General features: G+C 40.8%; 1 protein-coding gene across 13 annotated transcripts in view; it reads left to right on the forward strand.

The window, feature by feature from the left end:
• The window catches only part of ubr5 (ubiquitin protein ligase E3 component n-recognin 5), a 198,219-nt gene extending 177,351 nt beyond the window's left edge, over positions 1–20,868 (forward strand). For 9 of the 13 annotated variants that reach the window (XM_072262022.1, XM_072262040.1, XM_072262096.1 and 6 more), the window contains 10 exons: positions 511–655; positions 768–898; positions 1,156–1,216; positions 1,706–1,884; positions 1,985–2,069; positions 2,159–2,314; positions 8,705–8,818; positions 14,593–14,737; positions 17,905–17,990; positions 19,538–20,868. In XM_072262022.1, coding sequence (XP_072118123.1) covers positions 511–655; positions 768–898; positions 1,156–1,216; positions 1,706–1,884; positions 1,985–2,069; positions 2,159–2,314; positions 8,705–8,818; positions 14,593–14,737; positions 17,905–17,990; positions 19,538–19,750 — 1,315 coding nt within the window. In that variant the 3' untranslated portion in view covers positions 19,751–20,868. The remainder of the gene's footprint in view (positions 1–510; positions 656–767; positions 899–1,155; positions 1,217–1,705; positions 1,885–1,984; positions 2,070–2,158; positions 2,315–8,704; positions 8,819–14,592; positions 14,738–17,904; positions 17,991–19,537) is intronic. The other 4 variants (XM_072262030.1, XM_072262049.1, XM_072262121.1 and 1 more) reach the window with 1 other exon arrangement.
• The last annotated feature ends 4,000 nt before the right edge of the window (positions 20,869–24,868 follow it).

Genomic DNA, 24,868 nt, shown 5'->3' on the forward strand with positions numbered 1-24,868 from the left:
ACAAAAACTTATAAGCATGTGCCATCAGGTTCAAGGACAGCTTCTATCCCAGTGTAATTAGACTGTTGAACCAACTAATTTGCATTATTAGACCTCACAATCTATCTTATGATCTTCACTTTGTTTACCTGCACTGCATTTTCTTTGTAGCTTTTATACTTTATTCTGCATTGTTGTCCTTTTACCTTGTTCTGCCTCAATATACTGTTATGACTTGATCTTCATGAATGCTATGTAAAACAAGCATTTTATTGTATGCTGGTGCATGTGACAATGGAAACCAATATCAATATCAAAGTAAGTGACCTGACCTGGGAATTTCAACAGATTTGACCATATAATTAGTGCTAGTTGAAAATCCTTCACTTTCACAAATGCATTACTGGAATCTGATCCGATTAATATTATTGATGTAATAAGGAAATAAGCTTACATGAATCCTCCTCCAGCTGGTTGTTCTAATGTAATACAATCAATGATTATTAAAGTGGGTACTCTTAATTTTTGTAGGGAATCCAGAAGGCAGCTTTCGATAGATACCAGACCTTTCCGGCCAGCATCAGAAGGAAATCCTAGTGATGATCCAGACCCGCTACCAGCCCACCGCCAAGCACTTGGAGAGCGGCTCTATCCCAGAGTTCAAGCAATGCAGCCAGTAAGTGCTGAAAAATAATCTGTTCTGGTCATCATGTATGCAATTTTTCTGTGATGAATTTATGTAGTTTCTAATAAAATTGTAATGCCTAAATTAAAACTTTGTATTTCAGGCATTTGCAAGTAAAATTACTGGAATGTTGCTAGAATTATCCCCTGCACAACTCCTGCTTCTTCTAGCTAGTGAAGACTCATTAAGAGCAAGAGTTGACGAGGCCATGGAACTAATAATTGCACATGGAAGGTAAGGTACATTATCCTCCTTGAACCTAAAGCTTTAGAGCCTGCAGATCTGAAGTAAAAAAAAGTCTTCAGCCATTCGGTAAGCATTGTGGAGTGTGAAGAAGAGTTCGCTTTTCAGATCTGCGTCTATATGCACAAGTTATGCAGCATCTCTACAAATGCAGTCAGACTTGAAGAGTATTGCCAACATTTTCTACTTTCATTTCATTGAACTTCTAAATCTATAATGCAAACTTAATTATTATATTTATTTTACAGGGAAAATGGTGCTGATAGTATATTGGACTTGGGATTACTTGATTCATCAGATAAATCTCAGGTAGTGAGATCTTATTTCTTTGAATAAGTCTTTGTATTTGTTTCAGCCTGTAGGATATGCAATTTAAGAGTTCTTTGTAAAAATATGTTACAACTCAAATTAACTAGCTATGTTAATATACGTTCAGTTCACCAAAAATAACCCTTTAGGATGAGAACAAACTCAACTTGACTAATCACACTACTACTGTTACTAGTATTAGTACTTCTACAACTTTTTTAATATGACCTCCATGCTCGTGGTTCTGCTTTTGTCAGGTTTTATGCATTGTAATTCTTCGCTTATAAGGAACTTTAAACTCTTTACCACTGAAGCCAGCAATTTCAATTTTTAATACCAGACTGAAGTTTGAATTGCAGATGTCGTGGTCTATTCAGTTTCAAAGTTCCATTATGGCAGAGGAAAACAGAAGAGCAGAGATTGAAGAGTCCACAAATAAATTACGTTGCTGCAATGTTCTTAAAAACTGCTGACTTTTTAAATTTTTAGCAGGACACTAGAAAACGACATGGTTCCAGTCGGAGTGTGGTGGACATGGAATTGGATGAGCCAGATGATGGTGATGATAATGCCCCATTATTCTATCAACCTGGGAAGCGAGGATTCTACTCACCAAGGCCTGGCAAAAACACAGAAGCACGCCTCAATTGTTTCCGTAATATTGGCAGGTGAATTGAATTGTAAACTTATTATGGTTATGTACTATTCATTTTTTCCAGTTCATACAGAAAATTAAAAATTATAACTATCCCTTTGCATTCATTTCAGGATATTGGGTCTTTGCTTACTACAAAATGAATTATGCCCTATAACACTAAATAGACATGTTATTAAAGTTCTGCTAGGAAGGAAAGTAAGTATGTTAGTGAATATAATTTTATGTGCATATTGTATAATTGGAACTTGGACTTATTAAAAGTAATGATTGTAAATCCTTTCCAGGTGAATTGGCATGACTTTGCTTTCTTTGATCATGTGATGTATGAAAGTTTACGGCAATTGATCCTCGCTTCTCAGAGTCAGGATGCATATGCAGTGTTTGCAGCAATGGATCTTGCTTTTGCTATTGATCTTTGTAAAGAAGAAGGCGGAGGACAGGTATAGTTACTTTTGTGTGTAAGCTGAATTGTAATTACATTTGTATTAGTGAATGAATATGACATGCATAATATGTATAACTTTAAAAATCTTAACAGAAATAATAATTGTTATACTTTTTAATAGCACACACAAAATGCTCGAGGAACTCGGCATGTCAGGCAGTATCTATGGAAATGAATAAACAGTTGGAGTTTCGGGCCAAGACACATCAGCACTGGAATGGAAGGGGGAAGGTTGCAGGATAAGAAAGTGCAAGGGAGGGGAAGGAGGTAAAGCCAGAAGGTTATAGGTGAAACCAGATGGCTGAGGGAAGGGGGGTGAAGTAAGAAGCTGGGAAGTGATAGATGGTAATGGTAAAGGGCTAGAGAAGAAGGAATCTGATAGGAGAGGAGAGTGGACCATGGAAGAAAGGGAAATGATAGGCAGATGAGAAGATATAAGAGGCCAGAGTGCAAACCTGAAGTGAGGAGTGGGAAGGAGGGGAGAGAAATTAATGGAAGTTGGAGAAATCAGTGTTCGTGCCATTAGGTTGGAGGCTATCTTTGGAATACGAGTTGTCGCTCCTCCAGCCTGAGAATGGCCTCATCATGGCAGAAAAGGGAGGCCATGGTCAGACATGTCAGAAAGGGAACAGGAATAAGAGTTTAAATAGTTGGCCACAGGGAAATCCTGCTCTTTGCAGATGAAGCTTTTAATAACATAACAATTAAGTTCATCTGTCAAATATTATGGAAAGTCTTTCAATGGAAAAGGTTCATGGTAAATTAATAGATAAAACTTCATATATGTGGAGATGCAACAAAAGTAAAAAGTTTGAAGTTGCGCAAGTTATTGAGATATTGTGTGTGGGGTTAGTATCTTCATGAAGTGTGGCAAAAATTACAAAATAGATTCAACTTGTTGATACCTACAGTGGCATGCAAAGGTTTGGGCATCCCTGGTCAAAATTTCTGTTACTGTGAATAGTTAAGTGAGTAGAAGATGAACTGATCCCCAAAAGTCATAAAGTTAAAGATGAAACATTCTTTTCAACATTTGGAAGCAAGAGTAGTGTATTATTTGTGTTTTGTACAATTTTACAGTGGGGAAAAAAAGGAAAGGAACACCGTGCAGAAGTTTGGGCACCCCAAGAGATTTGAGCTCTCAGATAACTTTTACCAAGGTCTCAGACCTTAATTAGCTTGTTAGGGCTATGGCTTGTTCACAGTCATCGTTAGGAAAGGCCAGGTGATGCAAATTTCAAAGCTTTATAATTACCCTGACTACTCAAACCTTGTCCCAACAATCAGCAGCCATGGGCTCCTCTAAGCAGCTGCCTAGCACTCTGAAAATTAAAATAAATGATGCCCACATAGCAGGAGGCGGCTATAAGAAGATAGCAAAGCATTTTCAGGTAGCCGTTTCCTCAGTTTGTAATGTAATTAAGAAATGGCAGTTAACAGGAATGGTGGAGGTCTGGAATACCAAGAAAACTTTCCGAGAGAACTGTTCATAGGATTGCTAGAAAGGCAAATCAATACCCCCGTTTGACTGCAAAAGACCTTCAGGAAGATTCAGCAGACTCTGGATTGGTGGTGCACTGTTCTACTGTGTAGCGACACCTGCACAAATATGACCTTCATGGAAGAGTCATCAGAAGAAAACCTTTCCTGCATCCTCACCACAAAATTCAGCGTCAGAAGTTTGCAAAAGAACATCTAAACAAGCCTGATGCATTTTGGAAACAAGTCCTGTGGACTGATGAGATAGACCGCAGTGAGCAAAGGTATGTTTGGAGAAAAAAGGGTGCAGAATTTCATGAAAAGAACACCTCTCCAACTGTTTAGCACAGGGGTGGATCGATCATGCTTTGGGCTTGTGTTGTAGCCAGTGGCATGGGGAATATATCACTAGTAGAGGGAAGAATTAATTCGATTAAATTTCAGCAAATTCTGGAAGCAAGCATCACACCATTTTTTTTAAAAAGCTGAAGATGAAAAGGATATAGCTTCTACAACAGGATAATGATCCTAAACACACCTCAAAATCCACAGTGGACTACCTCAAGAGGCGCAAGCTGAAGGTTTTGCCATGGCCCTCACAGTCCCCTGACCTAAACATCATCAAAAATCTGTGGATAGACCTCAAAAGAGCAGTGCATGCAAGGCGACCCAAGAATCTCACAGCACTAGAAGGCTTTTGCAAGAATTGAAAGACTCTTAGCTGGCTACAGAAAGCATTTACAAGCTGTGATACTTCCCAAAGGGGGTGTTACTAAGTACTGACCATGCAGGGTGCCCAGACTTTTGCTTTGGGCAGTTTTCCTTTTTTGTTAGTTTGAAACAGTAAAATATGGAAATAAAAATAAATAATCTTGCTTAAAGTATTAAAGAAATGTGTCATCTTTAACTTTATGCCGTTTGGAAATTAGGTCATCTTTTACTCGCTTAGTTATTCACAATAACAGAAATTTTGACTGGGGTGCCCAAACTTTGCATGCCACTGTATAGGTATTGGAGCAACTTGCTATAGATATCATAGAACTAAAGAATATGTATTGTTTTATTGAGATCCTAAAATCAAATCAAAGTAAAATTTATTATCAAAATTCATATATGTCACCATACACAGTGTATTCTGATTAATTTGGCCATTCGTTAATTGAGTCAGTTGTTTATTTTGGACACTAAGACACTTTATAGGGATACGAAACTGACGCCCAACAGTTTCTAATTAGCTTCAGTCATGTGCACTTGTGTGGTCATTTAACACTGCACCATACTTAGAGCAAATAGTTTTTAAATAGCGTCAGTTGCATGTGCTTCTATTCAAAAAGCAGTGATTTTTGTCACTGATATGTAACTGGTGAGATATAAGCAATAAGAGAATTCTGAACCTTGTTTGCTCACTGCAGTTTCAAGCATTGAGGCCTGAAGGTACTAGAAATGGTTAGGAGTGAAAATGAAATGATCTCACTACTTCAACATGTTAGGAACTATAAAGAATTTGAAAGAATTGATGATAAATCTGAATGTTACAATGAAAATGAAGATTTGAAAGATACAATTGTCAAAAGTTTTCTATGAAGGCTTTCCATTATCTGCAGGAGGTGTCTGCTGATTTTGTTTGTTTTAGTCTAGCAAGAGCGTGGCAGTGTACACTAGACGAGTTCCTCTGTCGATACTGTTAGGAACTAGTACAGTTTTATAGTACCGTAATGGTATTGGTAGTGTTCTAATTTGTTCTATATTTCATTTAAATACATAGTTTGGTACTCAGTTTGGCTTTTCTATGCCTTTTAACTATTTCCATGAAACGGACTAATTGGACCTAAATGTGTTGGTCCCAATGTGTCCCGTCAGCTGGGATCCACTGTACTACCTTGAGATTCATTTTCTTGCAGGCATTCACCAGAAAATAAAGAAATACAATACTATAAAACTATACATGAGCAAAGACTGACAAACAAAATACACATTATAGGTACATGATTATATATAGAGTTGGCCAGGAAGGCAGTTCTGAAGACATAAATAATGGGTAGGGATATTGAAAATTAGAGTATATCATTCAGCTGTTGCTATGCAATAGGATCAGAACAATCTGCACCTTATCCATACTGTCTTGAATCCATAACTAAGGATCTGGGTGACATTGGCAAGGCCAACATTTACTGTCCTTAATTGCCTTAGAGATTAATGATTAGAGTCCATCTCAAATGCATCATTCCTGATGTTTTGTTGGTTAGGGAATTTCACAGTGTTGAGTAGTGTGATGTGATATGACATGACATGTAGCTATGGTCTTGTGTGTCTGCTGCACTTGTCTTTCTGGGTGATAGAGACTCAGAGTGAGCTTATTGGAGCAACCTAGACAAGCAAATGTCATTGCAGGATGTAAATAGTTTGTAATATTCACTGTGGCTATAGTGGAGGGAGTGAATGGTGTTTGAACTGGATGATGGCAAGTGTTTTGAATATTGAAGCAGCATTTGGCCAACCAGGGGTATGTATGTAGTGGTATCTCATCACTTTCCTGACAATCCGTGCAGATTGTAGAAACACAGTAGGGTATAAGATAAATTACTGCCTTCAACATACTCAGTTACTGATCTGCTTTTGTGGTTGCGGTATGTGTGTGATTGGCTTCTGGTCAGTTTGATTCCAGATTGTGGTTGAAAGAGTAGGTTATGTTCTGCACTAAGTGTCACTGGTAGGGTGATAACCTTCTGTGATGGGCTCAGCACAGGGAACAACTGCACTGATGTCTTCACATCAGCCATGCCCAAATGATGTTAATATCCTGGAGTAAGCAAGCACTGAGTGCTTCATTTTCTGAGCAGTTGTGATTAGAAAATAATGTTGTATCTTGTCCCCCACATCTGGCTTAATTGAAGACCTTGATTAAAGCTGCTGAAGATGGTTGGGAAATAACAGTTTCTTGAGAAATGCTTGCAGCAGCAGCCCAGTTATGGAATTGTTAACCTCCAATAACTACAGTCATCTGTATGCAAGATGTAATTCCTACTTAATTTTCTTGATGCTTTTTGACCAGATAAGGTGATGCGCTGACGTAGCTATTTGTGTAACATTTTACAGTGCCTGGGATCAAGGTTCAGTTCCTGCTATTGTCTATATTGACTTTGTATGTTCTCTCCGTGACCATGGGCTTTCTCAAGCTACTTCAGTTCCTTCCCACATTCTAAAGAAACACAGATTAGGAATAGTGAGTTGTAGACTTGCTATGTTTGCCCCGGAATTGTGGTAACTTTTGCAGGTTGCCCTCAACACATCTCCCAAATATGTTAGTCATTGATGCAGGCGGTGTATTTCAATATTCATGAATATTGAATATCTGTGTTTCAATATTCATGTGACAAATAAAGCTGATCTTTAAAATCTTTGGATACCCTTGGTGATATGCTCAAGCAAATGCTGCCTGAAGTCAAGGCCAGTTGCTTTTACCTCCCCTTTGGTTTTTCAACACTAATCCACTTTTGAACCAAAGCTCCAATAAGATCTGGACCCAAGTGGTCCTGATAAAACTCAAATTAAGGATGAGTAAGTGTTGCTTGATGGTCCTGTTGATGATGCCTTTATTACTTGGCTGCTGATGGAATAAAATAAGAGGTAAATTGCCTGATTGGCATTGTCTTGCTGGTAATGATTTTTCACTTTGTGGGTAGGTGCCAGTGGAACAGTTAGGATGGAGTTGCAGCTTGTTTCAGTTCATTTCTTCAGCCTTGCTGCAAGAATGTTTCTGATCCCATAGTCTCAGCTGTCTTCGCTGCTGTCACTAGTGGATTGATGAAGCTGACAGGAATTGCCGAAAGAAGCCAGAGTAGACCATCTGCTCAATAATTCAGGTTGAACATGGTTCCAAGGCATTTGCATGCTGCACCCTATTGTTGCAGAGATTAAATGTACTCATGGCATCATCTTTTTTAGCCAGTAATTTTGTTTGTATGTTGATTTCCACAACTTGGTGAAGCAGGAATGCAGAGTGATCTGATTGTGGGATTACGTGGCTATTTTTCCTGTTTAGCATGCATTGTATCCCGTGTTGCAGTTTTTAACCAGGTTGGCAACTTATCTGTACATATATCTGGAAATTATCTAGGCTTTCCTTCATACCCATGATATCTCTTGGTAGTATGATGTAGTAAGGAGCATTAAGTTACTGATAGTGTTGGAATATAGTCATGCTACTAATGGCCAGTGTCTCATAATTCCTCACTTTTGCCTCATTTACTGGAAAGTAAGTCTGCTTCCTCAAATGGAAGTGTGTTTTCCTCCCAGCATAGATCAACTTCAACTGTTATTATCACTCAGTCATACACGTGGATGCGGCTAAATGAAACATTAACTTCTAAGTTCTTCAGCCAGTACACAATCTAGCCATGTGTGTGAAGTATTCAGAGCTTTCATTTTAGTATCTTACTGAAGCCAAAGTTCTGTACTTGCCCCAACTGGATGCAGTTGAATTCCACGCATCCTCTAAAATGGAGTAAAATTATACAGTTTGTATGTCAAATATTGAGTACTGTTTTGCATGAAGTGTTCGCCAATTACTACATATTTATTTCCTCTTTCCAATTGGAAGCTTTATTCATTGATATGTGGAATTCAAGTTCCTTTAAAATAAAGAGAGCAAGCTTAATTATTTAAGCTTGTATTGTGTACACATCGAATGCCAGACTAGACTTGATACCTTCACAAAGGCTTATTCATGAAAATGTGTCCTTAAAAGCACCTCGAGATCAAAGTCAAGTTGGTATTTTCTGCTTTGTTTAGTAGAAACATTGTGATTCACTGCCTCTGTAGATGCAGTACTGTAAAATTCTTTCCTTATTTTCCACTGTATATTATGTACGATCATGTAAGAATCTGAAATTTTTGTTGGTTGCAGGTTGAACTTGTTCCTGGTGGAGCCAATATTCCGGTCACTCCTCTGAATGTTTACGAATATGTTAGGAAATATGCAGAATACCGAATGTTGGTGGTTGCTGAGCAGCCTCTTCATGTAAGTCTTTCTATTTCTGATGCAAATATCTTGTTTTCACTGGAAAGGTCACTTACGAAGAAATTCATTAAAACTGCAGTAAGCAGTGAATCTGCTAGTGCTGTGGAAACACTTATTATTGTGCTGAAAATGTGCTTTATCAGTTCTTGAGATTCACTCTAAAGTGGGATGTTCCTAAGATTATAAAAGGGTTTGAAGGATAATAGCATTTGACAGAAGACTCATGCAGTATCTAAAACTTAGCCTCACTGAGATGACTGACTGAAACCAAATACAGATTGAGCACCCCTTCTTGGGGCCAGAAGTGTTTTGGATTTTGGTACTTCTCAGATTTTGGAATATTTGCATCTGTTTAATGAGATACCTTGGGGATGAGACCCAAGTCTAAACAGGAAATACATTTACATTAAATGTACAGCTTATACATATCCAATATCCTGAAGGTAGTTTTATATAATACTTCTAATAGCTGTCATTATCTCAGGCACCCAGATGGACAGTCAGTGGTTGCTTGACATCGCCATCATTCCCAACTCTAAATCTATGTGTTATTGGTAAGCGGTCTTTGTTCTGCACTTATGGGGTTATTCCAAGTGCTCAAATGCCACATTTCAAAGATATACCGTTAGGGCTAGTGAGTTGTGGGCATACTATGTTGGTGATGGAAGTGTGCCGACACTTGCCGGCTACCCCCAGCGTAATCCTCTCTGATTTGATGCAAACGATGCATTTCATGGTAATGTTTTGATGTACCTGCCACAAAGCTACCCTCTTAAGCTTGCACACATCGTTCACCCATTAAACAATAAAAGTAATGGAGGCTGGGAGCAGTATTACAGTGTGTTCCCACCATCTTTCTTAAATATAGTTCAGGCACAAAGCAATGCAACTTAAACATAGGACTTTTCTTTACAGATGTACGTGGAGGTCCGTGTAGTGTTTAAAAAGTGCTTAAAGTTTTCTGTGAAATCTCTGCTGGATGAAACCAGTGGCTGACTGCAGTCTTGGTGGCAACTGCTGGATTCTCCCAAGCCTGGCATGACTCCTCTTTCCCAGAACAGGCATGTCCAAATCAAAATGGTCAGCCCTGTTTTATTTCAGGATCATTTTCTTGCTTATTTGGTTTTTGTGTACCTTGCCTCACAATTTTCACTGCATTTTACCCTAATTTCAGTACTTGGTTTCAGACAGTTGCCTGTTCTAGATTATTTAAAGCTTGCATTGAATCGTGCAAGAGTTTTCTTCTGTGACCATAGTTAAGTGTGTCTCTGCACTAGTCACATTTATTTTAACACCATCTCACTTCACCTGAAAAATACCACTGTTTTAAATGTGTTTTTCTATTTGCAGTTGTCTTGTTATATTTTTAAATGGCTTCTGAAAAATATTTCTGCAGATTGTTATTACTTTGTTAACTGAGATGTGTTGTTTGACTTTATAAGTAACCTTGTCAGGATGATGCTTTGTTTATTAATATTGACCTTTTCTGACCTTTTTTCTTTTCTCTCCATTTCAATTTTTGTTCAACACTGTCATTCAAAATAGAACTTATATTCATTAACCCAGGTTTATTTGGCCACCCAGCATCACCTCTCATCCATAATTACCAAATTGAGCAGGTGAATCTTGTGGCTCAGTGCACCCCAAAGCCTAGCAACAAGGCCCTGAATGGTGATGGGATTCTGAACACTGTTGTAAAGAAGTGTTACTTCCAAAACTCCCTGACAGTTTTAAAAGCCAACAAAGACCCAGTCTGGTTTTATAAGCTGTCAAAACTCATTTTTAAATAATTCAACTTACCTCAATGTAATTTTTAGCACATTTATTTTCTAAAAAAGCTTTAAGTTAGAACCTATAACAGTACAGCGCAATACAGGCTCTTTCATACATGATCTTGATGTAACATTGTAACCTACTTTTAAGTTCAAACTAACCTTTCCCTCATACATAGGCCTCCATTTCTCTATCATCCAAACACGAGGAAATCTGCAGATGCTGGAAATTCAAGCAACATACATAAAAAATGCTGGTGAACGCAGCAGGCCAGGCAGCATCTATAGGAAGAGGTACAGTCGGCCCTTCTCGGCCCAAAACGTCGACTGTACCTCTTCCTATAGATGCTGCCTGGCCTGCTGCGTTCACCAGCATTTTCTCTATCATCCACATTCCTTTCTAAGAGTTTCTTGAATGGCCTAATGTATCTGCTTCTGTCACCATCCCTAGCAATACATTCCACTGCTCTATGTGTACCTATGCTTCCCTCCATTCACCTTAAAATTATGCCCCCTCATATTAGCCATTTGCACCCACTCGATCTGTGCCTCTTATCATCTTGTACACTAGTTAGGAGATTTAACAAATCACAAATAATTAAAAATCCCACCTTTCTTCCCCACAACTCTACAATCACCATTGGAAACCATTAGCCTGATGATCTGTGCTAACTTTAACCTGGCACATGATCCAGAACAGTTCCCTATCTTAAATGCTGGTGAATCTCAGCATGAATTTCCACCTAAGATCTTTGTTATCTTAAGTTTTAAACTTGTGTTGACTATCAATGGGTGGAAGTCACAGAATTGCTGTCTGGTAATGTTCAGAACAATTAACAAAATCTTAGCCATCGAGCCACAGCTCCAAAATAGAGGCCACATCTTTGCCTACCAGTTTTTCTTTTTTTAATGTAACGTAATAGACTATTTTTTGTATATTCATACAAACTGTCTCATTTGACAATCCAGCATGACCAGCTAAGCAGCCTGTGAGCACGAACACTTGTGTACTCCCAAACAAATATCCAGAAGACTATTTTTGATTGTTAGTGTCAGATGAGAGCGCTTTGAAGGAACAGCGCAGCAAGCACATGTTATGTACCCTGTAACTGGGTTGCCAAACCAGCAGAAATGGACCACTTAGTTGGAGTCTGGATTACTGGAACTAAGAAAGTTTTATTAAAGAAATAAGTAACACAGTACTCTAAACATAAGGATATAAATGCAACAGGTTAGCAATGATAAAACACACGTGCACAGATCTAGGATAATAGGATCAATCAAGCTCTATCGCAGTCTAGGGGTAAAATGATCAGTCTCAAGTGACACAGAGTTCAGTTCAGTTTAGTTCAGTTCGCAGTAATCGCTGTTGTGCCGTTGGGGGGAGAGAGAGAGCGAATGATGATATTCAAATTGGATTCAAACAGGCCTTTGATATTCCTCGCAGTTAACTTTCGGGCGAGCCCTTTGTAATGTCTAATGAGGTCACCGACTGTCACCCCTCCGTTCCAGATACGATCGTTCTTCTGCGGTGAACCCGGCACCCAGGCAAGGGCGGACGCACACACCAGGTTCCCGCCAATCGTACCTTTTCACCCTGTGCATCTATGGTCGGTCCCGTGACCAGACCTTCAAAAACTCCCACCAACTTCTGGGGGGGGGCATAACGCACTTCCAGGGTCTCGCTATCTCGTGGTGTCATGGTGTGTCGCTTGCCTTAGCGAACCTGTTCCTTTTATCCCCCTGCTGGGGTATTGCCTGTCCATCAAACTTCAAACAGTTCAGGTTCAAAGCAACCGGTCTGACGATACTCAGAATTGTGTCTCTTTTCGTTAATCTCTCTCGTCTCTCATTTATTAGCATTTTGAATGTTTCCCCATTGTCTCTCTTATCGGCATCAATCTTCTGATAACTTGGTCTTTTGTCACACACACGTTTAGAGTCATAGCTGTACAGATCAAAAATAGGCCTTTTGACCCACAATGTTGATGGCAAACGTTTTGCCTATCTACACTGACCCTTTTTGCCTATATCCTTCTATACCTTGCCAATTAAGTGTCTGTCTGAATGCCTCTTAAACATGGCCATTGTATCTGAGACAACCGCCATCACCTAGTAGCATATTCCAGCTATCAGGCACTCTATTTAAATAAAACTTGCCCTTTAAATTTACTACTACTCACCTGTTGATAACTTCTATCACAGGGAAGCGAAAATTGACTACAGGTTTCCCCCGCCATCGGAAGGTAGAGCGTTCCTATGAAATGGTTCATAAGCCGGAATGTTGTGAAGTGAAGAAGCAATTACCATTTATTTATATGGGAAAATTTTGTGAGCATTCGCAGACCCAAAAATAACCTACCAAATCATGCCAAATAACACATAAAACCTAAAATAACAGTAACATATAGTAAAAGCAGGAATGATATGATAAATACACAGCCTATATAAAGTAGAAATACTTTTCCACAATCATTACTGAACTGTTCTCCGTAGCGAAAATCTCACGCAAGCGCTGTTGGCAAAAACAGGGCGCAAGCGCTCTCCAGTAACCTTTAAGCTATGAAGCTGCCAAATCATACCAAATAACATGTAAAAATACACAGCCTATATAAAGTAGAAATAATGTATGTACAGTGTAGTATCACTTACAGGAATCAGGAAGACAGCACCGAGCACGCTGATGATGGTGTGTTAGGCTGAATCGGAGTTTGGGTGGTGCAGTGGCCCCCACCCTCCAGGCCGCCGACCCGATACATTGCCGCAAAGCACGCAGGGGTGCAGCAGTAGCCGGGAGGCACACAGCACATCTTTAAGAAAAAAGCCAAAACAAACATGCTAATTAATTAGTTGCCGCCCGGCACGTAATTGTTGGCCCTGATCAGTGCCGATTTCCGATTGTGTCGCCTCCAATCTGGGCTGACAATTACGTGTCGGCGGCACCTAATTAATTAGCATGTTTATTTCGGCTTTTTTCTTAAAGATGTGCTGTGTGCCTCCCGGCTACCGTTGCATTCTCCGCGAATCGGTATCTGTCCGTGGCCTGGGGGTTGGGGTGATGGGACGTTGGGGTGTCATCTCGTCGTCTGTTTCCATTAGAGCAAGCAGCTGATCATCTCCTATGACTGCTCACCTCGATGTCGAAGGTCGAGGTTCGTCGTCTGCTGTGGCTGATTGGAAGGCTTGCTTGACTGCTGAGCCTCATGCATTTTTCTATCATACAGTTGTTTGTAAGGACTCAAACCATCCTGCAAATATCCCCTAAACCGACGTACCTTTTCAAAATTAAAGTCGTACTTTATCATTACTCATTCGGTTTTGATTGTTATCCTTTTTTCTTCCAATTGCATCAGCTCTTCATCTGTCAGTTCTTGGTCATGGGATGCCAAAACCTCTTTAACATCATGTTCGTCAGCTTCCACAAGCCAAACTAACTTTGTCCTTACTTGTTCACCACAATCGAAACTCTTAATTATGTCTAGTTTTACGCTAAGTATAACACCCTTACGAGCTCTTTTAGGCTTTTCCGATACCATAGAACTCATCTTGCAAACGGCTGCTCACAGGCACTTGTTAAAGCAATGCAGTTCCGAATCCGGGGGAGAGCGGCTGCTCGGGACACGCTGCTTTTTATCGCGCGCTGCTTTTTTCTCGTAACAATGAGGTTTTGTAAAGCAAACGTTCGAAAAGCAGGGGACACCTGTATCTACTCCATCTACACTCTCATGAAGTTGTGTACTTATGTTGGTCATCTTTCATGATTCACCACTCCAGGAGAGAGAAGTCAGGTCTATCCAGTCCTTCCCCATAACTAAAGTCCCTTAGTCCAGGCAACCTTCTGGTGAAGCTGCTCTGTGCACTCTCAAGTGCAATCACATCCTTCCCATAGGGTTGTTTTCTAAATAGTTTTAAAACATTAAAATTTGTATGTTTTAGTATTCATTTTTGCATTTTCCTGGATATATTTCACTGCTGTTAATATTGGTATTTGGCAATTTGCAGGCTATGCGGAAAGGATTACTGGATGTTCTTCCTAAAAATTCACTAGAAGATCTAACAGCAGAAGATTTTAGGCTTCTGGTCAATGGCTGTGGAGAAGTGAATGTCCAGATGCTAATTAGTTACACATCTTTCAATGATGAGTCTGGTATGAAACAACTGATTACTTTGGGGTTGTTGAAATTTATTAATTTCATTTAGCTTTAGCATATTGAATTTGTGTCTAGTGCATGGAATTAATATAAAACAAAGCTGCATAAAATTTCTCATGTATTTTCTTGAATTATGCAATGCAATCTTGATTGTGTAAAATTCTATGAATTTTAAAACGTCATTTCAGATGCTGGGTAGGTGGTTTTTGAATGGGACTGTGTGGTTTAATCATAAACAAGAGAAAATCTGCAGACACACATAGACACCATCTATGAAAAAGAGTATAGGTGACATTTCGGGCCAAGACCCTTCATCAGGACTGGAGAAAAAGAAATGAGGAGTCAGAGTTAGAAGGTGGGAGGGGGGGTGGTGCAGGGTGAAGAAACACAAGGTGAAATCGGGAGAGGGGGAGGGGTGAAGTAAAGAGCTGAGAAGTTCATTAGTGAAAGAGATACAGGGCTGGAGAAGAGGGAATCTCTTAGAGAACAGAAGGCCATGGAAGAAAGAAAAGGGGGAGGAGCACTAGAGGGAGGTATTGAGCAGATACACTAGTGAACTTTAAGAGACTACTAGACAGGTATATGGAGGAATCTAAGGTGGGGGCTTATATGGGAGGCAGGGTTTGAGGGTCGGCACAACATTGTGGGCCGAAGGGCCTGTACTGTGCTGTACTATTCTATGTTCTATGTATGGAGATAAGGTGAGAGAGAGGGAATGGTGGGGGTCATTACCAGAAGTTTGAGAAATTGATGTTCATGCCATCACACTGGAGACTACCCAGACAGAATATAGGGTGTTGCTCCAACAACCTGAGTGTAGCCTCATTGCAACAGTAGAGGAGGCCATGGATTGAGATGTCAGAATGGTAATTAAAATGGGTGGCAACTGAGAAATCCTGTTTTTTCTGGCGGACAGAGTGTTGATGCTCAGCGAACCAGTCTCCCAATCTATGTCAGGTCTCACCGATAGACAGGAGGCCTCACCAGGGGCACCGAATACAGTAGATGACCCCAGCAGACTCTCAGATGAAGTGTTGCTTCACCTGGAAGGACTGTTTGGGGCCCTAAATGGTAGTGAGGGAGGAGGTGTGGGGGCAAGTGTAGCACTTGTTCCACTTGCAAGGGTAAGTGCCAGGAGGGAGATCAGTGGGGAGCGACGAATGGACAAGGAAGTTTTGCAGGGAGCGATCTCTGTGGAAAGCAGAAAGTAGGAGGGAGGGAAAGATGTGCTTGGTCATGGGATCCCATTGGAGATGGTGGAAGCTACGGAGAATTACCTGCTGGACATGGAGGCTGGTGGGGTGGTAGGTGAGGACAAGAGGAACCCTGTCCCTGGTGGGGTGGTGGGAAGATGGGGTGAGGGCAGGCATGCACAAAATGGAAGAGATGCAGTTGAGGGCAGCGTTGATGGTGAAGAAGGTGGATATCTACTTCATTCTAGAATGAAAGCCTCATCCTAAGAATAGGTGTGGCGGAGATGAAGGAATTGAGAGAAAGGGGTGGTGTTTTTACAAGTAACAGGGTGGGAAGAGGTATGGTCCAGGTAGCTGTGAGATTCAGTGGATTTATAATGGACATCATTAGATAAGCAGATAAGAGATAGAAACAGTGAGATCGAGAAAGAGGAGGGAGGTGTCTGAAATGGACCAGGTAAAATCTAAGGGCAGGGTGGAAGTTAGAGGCAAAGTTGATGAAGTCGACGAGTTCTGCATGGGTACAGGAAGCAGTACTAATGCAGTCATTGATGTAGTGTAGGTAAAGTTGGGGAGTGACACCAGTGTAGGCTTGGAACATAGGCTATTCCACATAGCCAACAAAAAGGCAGGCATAGTTGGGACCCATGTGATTATCTATGGCTACGCCTTTTGTTTGAAGGAAGTAGGAGTTGCCAAAGGAGAAATTGTTGAGAGGGAGGACAAGTTCCGCCTGACAGAGGAGAGTGGTGGTGGAGGGGAACTGGTTGGGTCTAATGCCCAGAAAGAAACAGAGCTTTGAGGCCTTCCTGGTGGGGGATGGAGGTGTATAGGGACTGGGCATCCATGGAGAAAATAAGATGCTCAGAGCCAGGGAACTTGAAATCATTGAAAAGATCAAGAGCGTTTGAAGTGTCACAGATGTAGGTAGGAAGAGACTGAACAGGGGAGGGATAAAACTGAGTCGAGGTATGCAGATATGAGTTCAGTGGGCCAGGAACAAGCAGAAACAATGGGTCTACCTGGACAGGTAGGTTTGTGGATCTTGGTTAGGACGTAGAAACAGGAGGTGTGGGTTGAGGGAACTGAGGTTGGTGGCTGTGGATGGAAGATCTCTAGGGTTAATGTTGGTTGGTGATGGTGTGGGAGACAGTGACCTAGTGCTCCCCAGTGATCAAGGGTAAAAGGTGTCTGACAGTTGTTGCTGGGCCTCAGCAAGGTAAAGGTCAGTCTGCCAGCCTACTACAGCACCACTGCCCCCCCCCCCCCCAAATGTGGGTTTGATGGTGAGGTTAGGATTAGCGCTGAGAGATCGAAGAGCAGAGCATTCAGAAGGAGTGAAGTTGGGATTGGAAAGCAGAGTGGTGAAGTTGAGACGGTTGTCCTGTTGCCAGCTGGCAATGAAAAGATCCAGAGCAGGCAGAAGACCAGGGCGGGGTGTCCAGGAAGAGGAGGAGGGTTGAAGATGGGAGAAGGGGTCATTGGTGCAGGATGGAGAGTCCTTGCCAAAGAAGTAGGCATGGAGATGGAGGCGGCAGAAGAAGAGCTCAGTGTCACAGTGGGTGCAGAGCTCACTGAGGTTTAGGCGCAGGGGGATAAAAGAAAAGCCCTTACTGAGGACAGAATATTCAGCGTCAAAGAGGAGAAGGTTGGAGGAGATGGTGAAGACCCAGTTTAAAAGTTATTGCTTTTCTTCATTGCTTTGGCAGTAGCCTAGTCTAAATAGACACACAAAACTGTTGCTAGTTGCCAGGTAGTCAATATCATTATGCTTCAATAGTATTGACTTCATTTGCATCCTTCAGGTAGCTTAAATCTCTTTCCCCTGCTCTGAGGACTTGGCAAATTACATCCTTGTGTGAATAAAGATCCGCATTTTCTTCAAGGCACCTGTAGGCAGATTTGATAAGATTGACATTTCTGGGCTCATCCAAGCACGTAGATGGTAACAACTTAACATTTTGTTTCAGGGGAAAACGCTGAAAAGTTATTACAATTCAAGCGGTGGTTCTGGTCCATTGTGGAGAAGATGAGCATGACAGAAAGACAAGATCTGGTAAGACTGAAGTGAATTTTACTGAGCTTTGAAATTAGACTTCAGCAAAATATTGAATTTCTCTAGCTGGAGTGCCGTGGTACAGTAACAATTAGCGCAACACTATTACAGCTCAGAGTTTTGGAGTTTGGAGTTCAATTCCGATGCCACCTGTAGGATGTTTGTATATTCCTTCCCGTGAGTGCGTGTCTTTCCTCCATAGTCCAAAGATGTAGCTGTAATTCATAAATAAAATTTGATTTTGGTAAAACGTAATTGTTTATGGGATATGGATGTTGTACTCAAATGGTGAACTGTAATCTGGAATTGTTGCAATACTTGTGGTGAAGCTATCCACACAGTAGTGTTGGAATACAGTGTTCCCATATTTGAACCTGTTGGTGATGAAAGAGCAGCAATATATTTCTAAATGTACAACGGGGAACCTGCAAGTGCCACACCTCTTGACTCTGGTGGTTGAGATAATGAGTTTTGGGATGCTGTCGCAAAATATTGTACAGTAACTCATTGCATTTGCAAATATACACGTTATAATCTTTCTGTACTAATGGTAGAGGAAGTCAATGTTTGTGGGGATTGGGAACTAATCAAAGGATTTCTTGTAATGTCATTGAGCATGGGTGTTTTTGGAACTGCAGAGATGCATGCAAGTGGGAAGTATTCAGTTTCACACCTAACATGCCTTTTATCTCTATAAGATGAGAGCTGAATTCGCCCATCAAGTTTCCTCAGCAATCCCATCATGGCTGATTTGTTATCTGTCTCAAACCTGTTCTGCCTTCTCCCTCTGACACCATGATTAATCAAGAACCTATCAATTTGCATCTTAAATATACCCAGTGAACTGGCTTGCACAGCTGTCTGTGGCAATGAATTCCACAGATTCACCACCCTCTGGCTGAGGAAGTTTTTGTTTATTTCTGTTCTAAATAGGTGTCCCTCTATTATCTCTCTCCTAAGAGGCTGTGCTCTCTGATCCTAGAATCCCCCATAACAGGAAACATCCTCTCCATATCCACTCAGTCTAGGCCTTTCAATATTTCATAGGTTTCAATGAGATCCCCTCCTCATTCCTCTGAACTTCAGTGAGTACAGCCCCAGAGCCATCAAACACCCTTTCATTCCCAGGATCATTCTTGTGATCCTCCTCTGGATCCTCTTCAATGCCAGAATACCTGTCCTTGGATAAGAAGTCCAAAACTGCTCAGAATACTCCCAAGTGCAGTCTGACCAATGCCTTGTAAAGCCTCAGCATTACATCCTTGCTTTTATATTCTAGTGCTCTCAAAATGAATGCTAACATTGAATTTGTTTAATATCTTATAGATGATGTGATGGTTTGAGGTGACAGATAAACAGCCTGCTCATGCAGCTAGTGTTTATGTGGCTAACCCACTTATTTTTTACAGTCAGTTTTACTGATGGGTGGGTGGTTACAGTGCTCCTGTTACAGATAGTCATTGCTAAGTATTTGGGTGGGAGCAGGGGGCCATAAGGAAATAATGAAAATAGTTTGCTGATGATGTTGTTTTCTTTCTGGACCTCAGGTTTATTTCTGGACGTCAAGCCCATCATTGCCTGCCAGTGAGGAAGGTTTCCAACCAATGCCATCGATCACTATTAGACCACCTGATGATCAACATCTTCCGACTGCAAACACCTGCATCTCACGTCTATACGTCCCACTTTATTCCTCCAAGCAAATTCTCAAACAAAAACTGTTACTAGCCATTAAGACCAAGAACTTTGGTTTTGTGTAGAGTATAATAAAATGTGTGTACTGTGTGTAATAATATAACTAGGTCCAAGTTTTGTAGATTAATTTTTCATTTGTCAATAAAATTTATGGAAGTTATTGCTGTCACACACCTGGAGGTTCTGTGGTGGTGAACATTCCTGAATTTGGCTTGTAGCTAAAAGTCCAAACCACAGGCTTAGCGGCTTTCACTCTAACCTAGGCTTTTGGCTATCCAGTGACCCGTTAGCCTAACCCCAGCCAAAGATGACAGCAGATCATGTATTATTACACTGTGATTTATGGTCATTAGGCCTAGGAGAACTGAAAATGTTTCTGAAATTTCACTGCTGCCTTTGTGGAAAGTTTGATCAAAGGTTCTTGTATAAAAGAAGGTAGGGGAATTCCAAAATAAAAAAAAGAATGCTTTACATTTTGTGTGTGGCTATTAAACCTGATGGGAAAAGCCCTTTTCTTTGCCTCATCCACTCATCATTGGATAAATTTTAAATTATGATTTGTTCATTTTAATATTGCCGTAAGAGGTGAAATATATTCTTTGTTCTTTTGCCAAGACATGGTTAAACTGATTTGAACTGGTACGCACTCAAGATAATTTATAAGGATGTTTAGTTTTGGTATTATCAGCACCGTTCAGTCACAAAATGTAAAATTGAGCCTTTTGTGCAGGTGGCACAAAATGCTTCTATTTACCCAAGCTACTTTAAAAACAAAATCATTGGTTTGGGTAATCACTAAGTTTAACAAATGGTTTATTGAGGTTTCAGATATGAAATTTGTGTACTGTACCAAAGAGTTGGCCAATCAGTGCACATGTAGAAAAGTGCATTTTTATATAAAAATAAAGGAAATTTGCATTCACTTTCTTGCTGCAGTTCGCACACTCCTGTCGCCTCTTTCATATGCACGTTTAGAATCACAACATTTTCCCCTTCTTTTGTAATGGCTTATACTTAGTATTGACCTGTAATGCTTTGCTGGTTGTATGCAACGGACAATACTTAAGGTATGAGAACTTTTGTAATCTATGTATGAACCCATTACTTATTTTAAATTGTAAATACTCAGTTCTTATTATATAATAGAAAAATATAGCACCTTCTTGATTCACTTTGTACAGCATTGCACTATGTTGGCTTTGAGTTTGTTCAACATTTCTTTTGCATTTCTGGTTTTACAGAATAATCCCATCATTTTATTAAAGGTTCATCAAAATATGCACCTGCTAACATATTTATGGCACCTTAAGCTTCTTGAAACAGCTTGCTGTACTCCATTGAACTTGACCTTGAGAACATGTTGAAAATGGGCTCTTGTAGAACAGTACAGCGAAGGGACAGGGCCTTTGGACCACAATGTTGTACTAAACCAATTAAATTAGTAATCAAATGGCTAACTAAGCTAATCTTGTCTGCCTACACAGTATCCATATCCTTCCATTTTACTTGAATTCATGTGTCCATCTAAACATCTCTTACAAGTCCCTAATGTTTCAACGAGCCAAGGCAGTGCATACCAGACATCCCACCACTCGCTGTTTAAAACAAAAACAATAAAACTGTTCCTCATGTCTCCTTTGACATTGCTCCCTCTCACCTTAAATGCATGCCTTCTGGTATTAGACATTTCAACCCAGAGAAAAAGATATGATGTAGCCATCTATGCATCTCATAATCTTATAAACTTCTATCAGGTCCCTTTGCCGCTCCAGAGAAAACAACCCAAGTTTCTCCAACCTCATTATAGAACATGCCTCTAATCCTGGTAAACCTCTTTTGCACCTTCTCCAAAGCCCTGACATCCTTCCTATAATGGGCAACTAGAACTGCATATAATGCAGTTGATTGTGATAACGGAGGAATCAGTTATCCACATCAGGCTGTAAGTAAACAGCTTGATGTCCAATGCTGAGCTTCAGTCTAAATGTGTTCAAAGCAGTGTCAAGTGTCTGTTTGTATATGAAAGCATTGATCCAAATTCATGGTATGTTTTGTGACTTAAGAAATCTTAACACACTTGCAATTCCTGTAGTCCAGCTGAAGAATTGGTCTTCCCTCTCTCTCTCTCTCTCTCTCTGCACCTCATTTTCAATCATGAGGAGTTCTGGTTCGAAATGTCGACTGTTTATTCCTCTCCATGCATGTTGTCTGACCTGCTGAGTTCCTCCATCATTTTGTGTGTTTTTTTTGGATTTACAGCATATGCAGAATCTTTGTGTTCTTCCTTTTCAGTTGGATGGAGAGAACTTTGTCAGTAGTTGAAAAGTGTGATAATGAAATCTCAAATTTAAAAGTACATCTATGTCACCATATACATGGCTGAGATTAATTTTCTTGCGAGGATAATAAATCCAAAAATCACAGTAGAATCAATGAAAGACTGCACCAATAGGGTGGGCAACCAGTGTGCAAAAACAATAAACTGTGCAAATACACAAAGAAATAATAATAAATAATATATATTGGGAACATGATGAGTCATTGAAAGTGAGTCCATCTAGGTTGTGGAAACGTTTTGGTGATGGGGCAAGTGAAAGTAGAGGTGCTGATGTGCTTTCATATTTGCACTTGCGTGCTGGGCCCAGAACAGGTTCTCTGAAGGGGTAGCACCGAGGAATTTAAAGTTGCTGTCCTGCTCCACCTCTGATTGCCTCAATGAGGACTGGCTTATGGACCTCCAGCTTCCTCCTCCTGAATTCAATGATCAGCTCCTTGGTCTTGCTGACATTGAGTAGGTGGTGATTGTTGAGGCACCACTCACTCAGATTTTCAATCTTCCTCCTATACGCTGATTTGTCACCGCTTTTAATCTCAATATAGCTTCTAAAAGGGAAAAAAATTGCTTGTACAAACTTGTTAAATCCCTTAAGTGGTATCAAACAACATGAGTGTGTTACAGTTCTGGTCAAATTTGGATGAGGAAATTCCACACTAAGCATGTCAGTAAAGGAATAAATTGTAGGTTGGCTTCACTGGGAGCGAGGTGTAGCTCCATGTAATAGATTCTATTAAATAGAAGAATGGGAGTAGAATGTTCTACAAAAATTAGTGGCCGGGACTGCCATTAAAGTTTATATCAATGATTGAGATTATGTAAATAACTGCAGTTATATAATTTGATATCAGCATTTTGTTTCTTGGGGTGATGGGATAGGCTGTTGGTATTAGAGAAGTAGCATCAATTGTAAGAATACCAGCAAATTACAGGAGGACATAAATAAAGACAAGTGAAATTCAATGTAAACATGAACCAATGTATTTTAATAGAATAAAATGGGCGTTTGTTAGAAAGCTAAGTTAACGAGGCAAAAAAACGAATATATTACTAACTGCCTTTTTTTAATGAAAGAAGCAAGCTAAGTACCAGGGTTATATCCAGTGGATAAAATTGGGAGAAAATGGCAAGTTACTTTAAATCTTGAACCTTAGTTAGTCTTAAATGTTTCATACTGGTCTGCTTGTCATAAATAGATGCATGGGGAGGGTTCAAAACAAGGGATGAACCTAGAAGGAAGCTATAAATTAAGAACGGTTGAAGGGACTATGACCTAAAATTTCTTTGACAGTGTAAAAGGTTTTGATGGAGTGGCTGCAGATAGCGTTATTTCACTTATTTGAGGGCATATGGATGCCACGGCGCTGCAGTGGTCCTGCAACACTATTACATCTCGGGGCATCAGAGTTTGGAGAGCAATCCCTGCATCCTCTGTAAGGAGTATCTGCGTCCTCCCCTTGCAATGCATGTGTTTTCTCCCAGAGTACAAAGGTGTACAGGTTAATTGGTCATTGTAATTTGTTCCCGATTAGGTTAGGGTTGTTGAACAGAAGGGTCTTTTCTGCATTGTATTGATAAGTAATGTTGTTCGTCCATCGTCGTCGTCGATGAAGACCTCGACACTATTAGTCTCTTTGAGACTGGATGCGGTGTGTCCGAAGATGACTGGTCAGGCCAATTCTGGCACGAAATGTCCAGGCACATGGGCAAACGTGTAGGCACTGCAGTTGTTGCGCCGGTGGCGCTTGTGTTGTGCGCCTTGCTTTGTAAGCTTGACAGCCCTTGTGGATGAGGCCGCGCCAGGCAGGGTGGTTTAGTGCCAGCGTTTCCCAGGTGGTCGTGTCTATGTCAAGCGAGTTCAGGAAGGCCTTTAGTGTGTCCTTGTAACGTTTCTTCTGCCCTCCATGCGAGTGTCTTCCAACAGAGAGGAGTTCTCCAAAAAGGAGCTGCTTGGGTATGCGGATGACATGACCTGCCCACCGGGTATGTGCTCTCATCAGCAATGTGTGGACTGATAGTAGACTTGCTCTAGAGAGAACTTCAGTGTCTAGTACTTTGTCTTGCCATCTGAAGCCTAATATTCTGCGAATACAAGTCATGTGGAAATGGTTGAGCTGTCTTGCATGCCTTCGATACACAGTCCATGTTTCACAGGCATACAGGAGGGTGGTGAGTACCACGGCTCTTAGACATTCAGTTTTGTTGCTGGACTGATTCCTCGGCGTTTCCATACAGTGGAGAGCAGTCTACCAAAAGCAGAACTTGCCTTGGCTATTCTGCAGTTAACTTCTGTATCAATAGTGACTGCTCGGGAGAGGGTGCTGCCAAGGTAAGTAAACTGGTCCACTGCTTGTAGTTTCTGTCAATTGGTTGTGATTTTCGGTTCTGTGTACGGTGCATGAGGAGCAGGCTGGCGCATGACTTTGGTCTTTTTGATGTTGATGGTGATTCCAAAGTTGTCTCAAGCCGTGGAGGATTTGTCTATATTGACTTACATCTCTGGCTCCGAGCCAGCATACAGGGCGCAGTTATCGGCAAAGAGGAAGTCTCTCAGAACAGTCTCCTTCACTTTGGTAATAGCCTGAATTCTTCTCAGGTTGAAGAGCTTCCCATCCACTCTGTACTTAAGGCTGATTCCAGCGTCACTGTCCTGGAAGGCATCATTCAGCAAGGCAGTAAACATTATGCTGAACAGTGTGGGTGTGAGCACACAGCCCTGTTTGACACCATTGGAGACTGGGAACACCTCAGAGGATTCTCCGCCGTCCAGCACTCTGGCCGTCATGCCATCATGGAACTGGCGTACCATCTAAATGAATTTGGCGGGGCAGCCGAACTTTGACAATAT

The sequence above is a fragment of the Mobula birostris genome, chromosome 1 (genome assembly GCF_030028105.1).
Source record: "Mobula birostris isolate sMobBir1 chromosome 1, sMobBir1.hap1, whole genome shotgun sequence".
Taxonomy (NCBI): Eukaryota; Metazoa; Chordata; class Chondrichthyes; order Myliobatiformes; family Myliobatidae; genus Mobula; species Mobula birostris.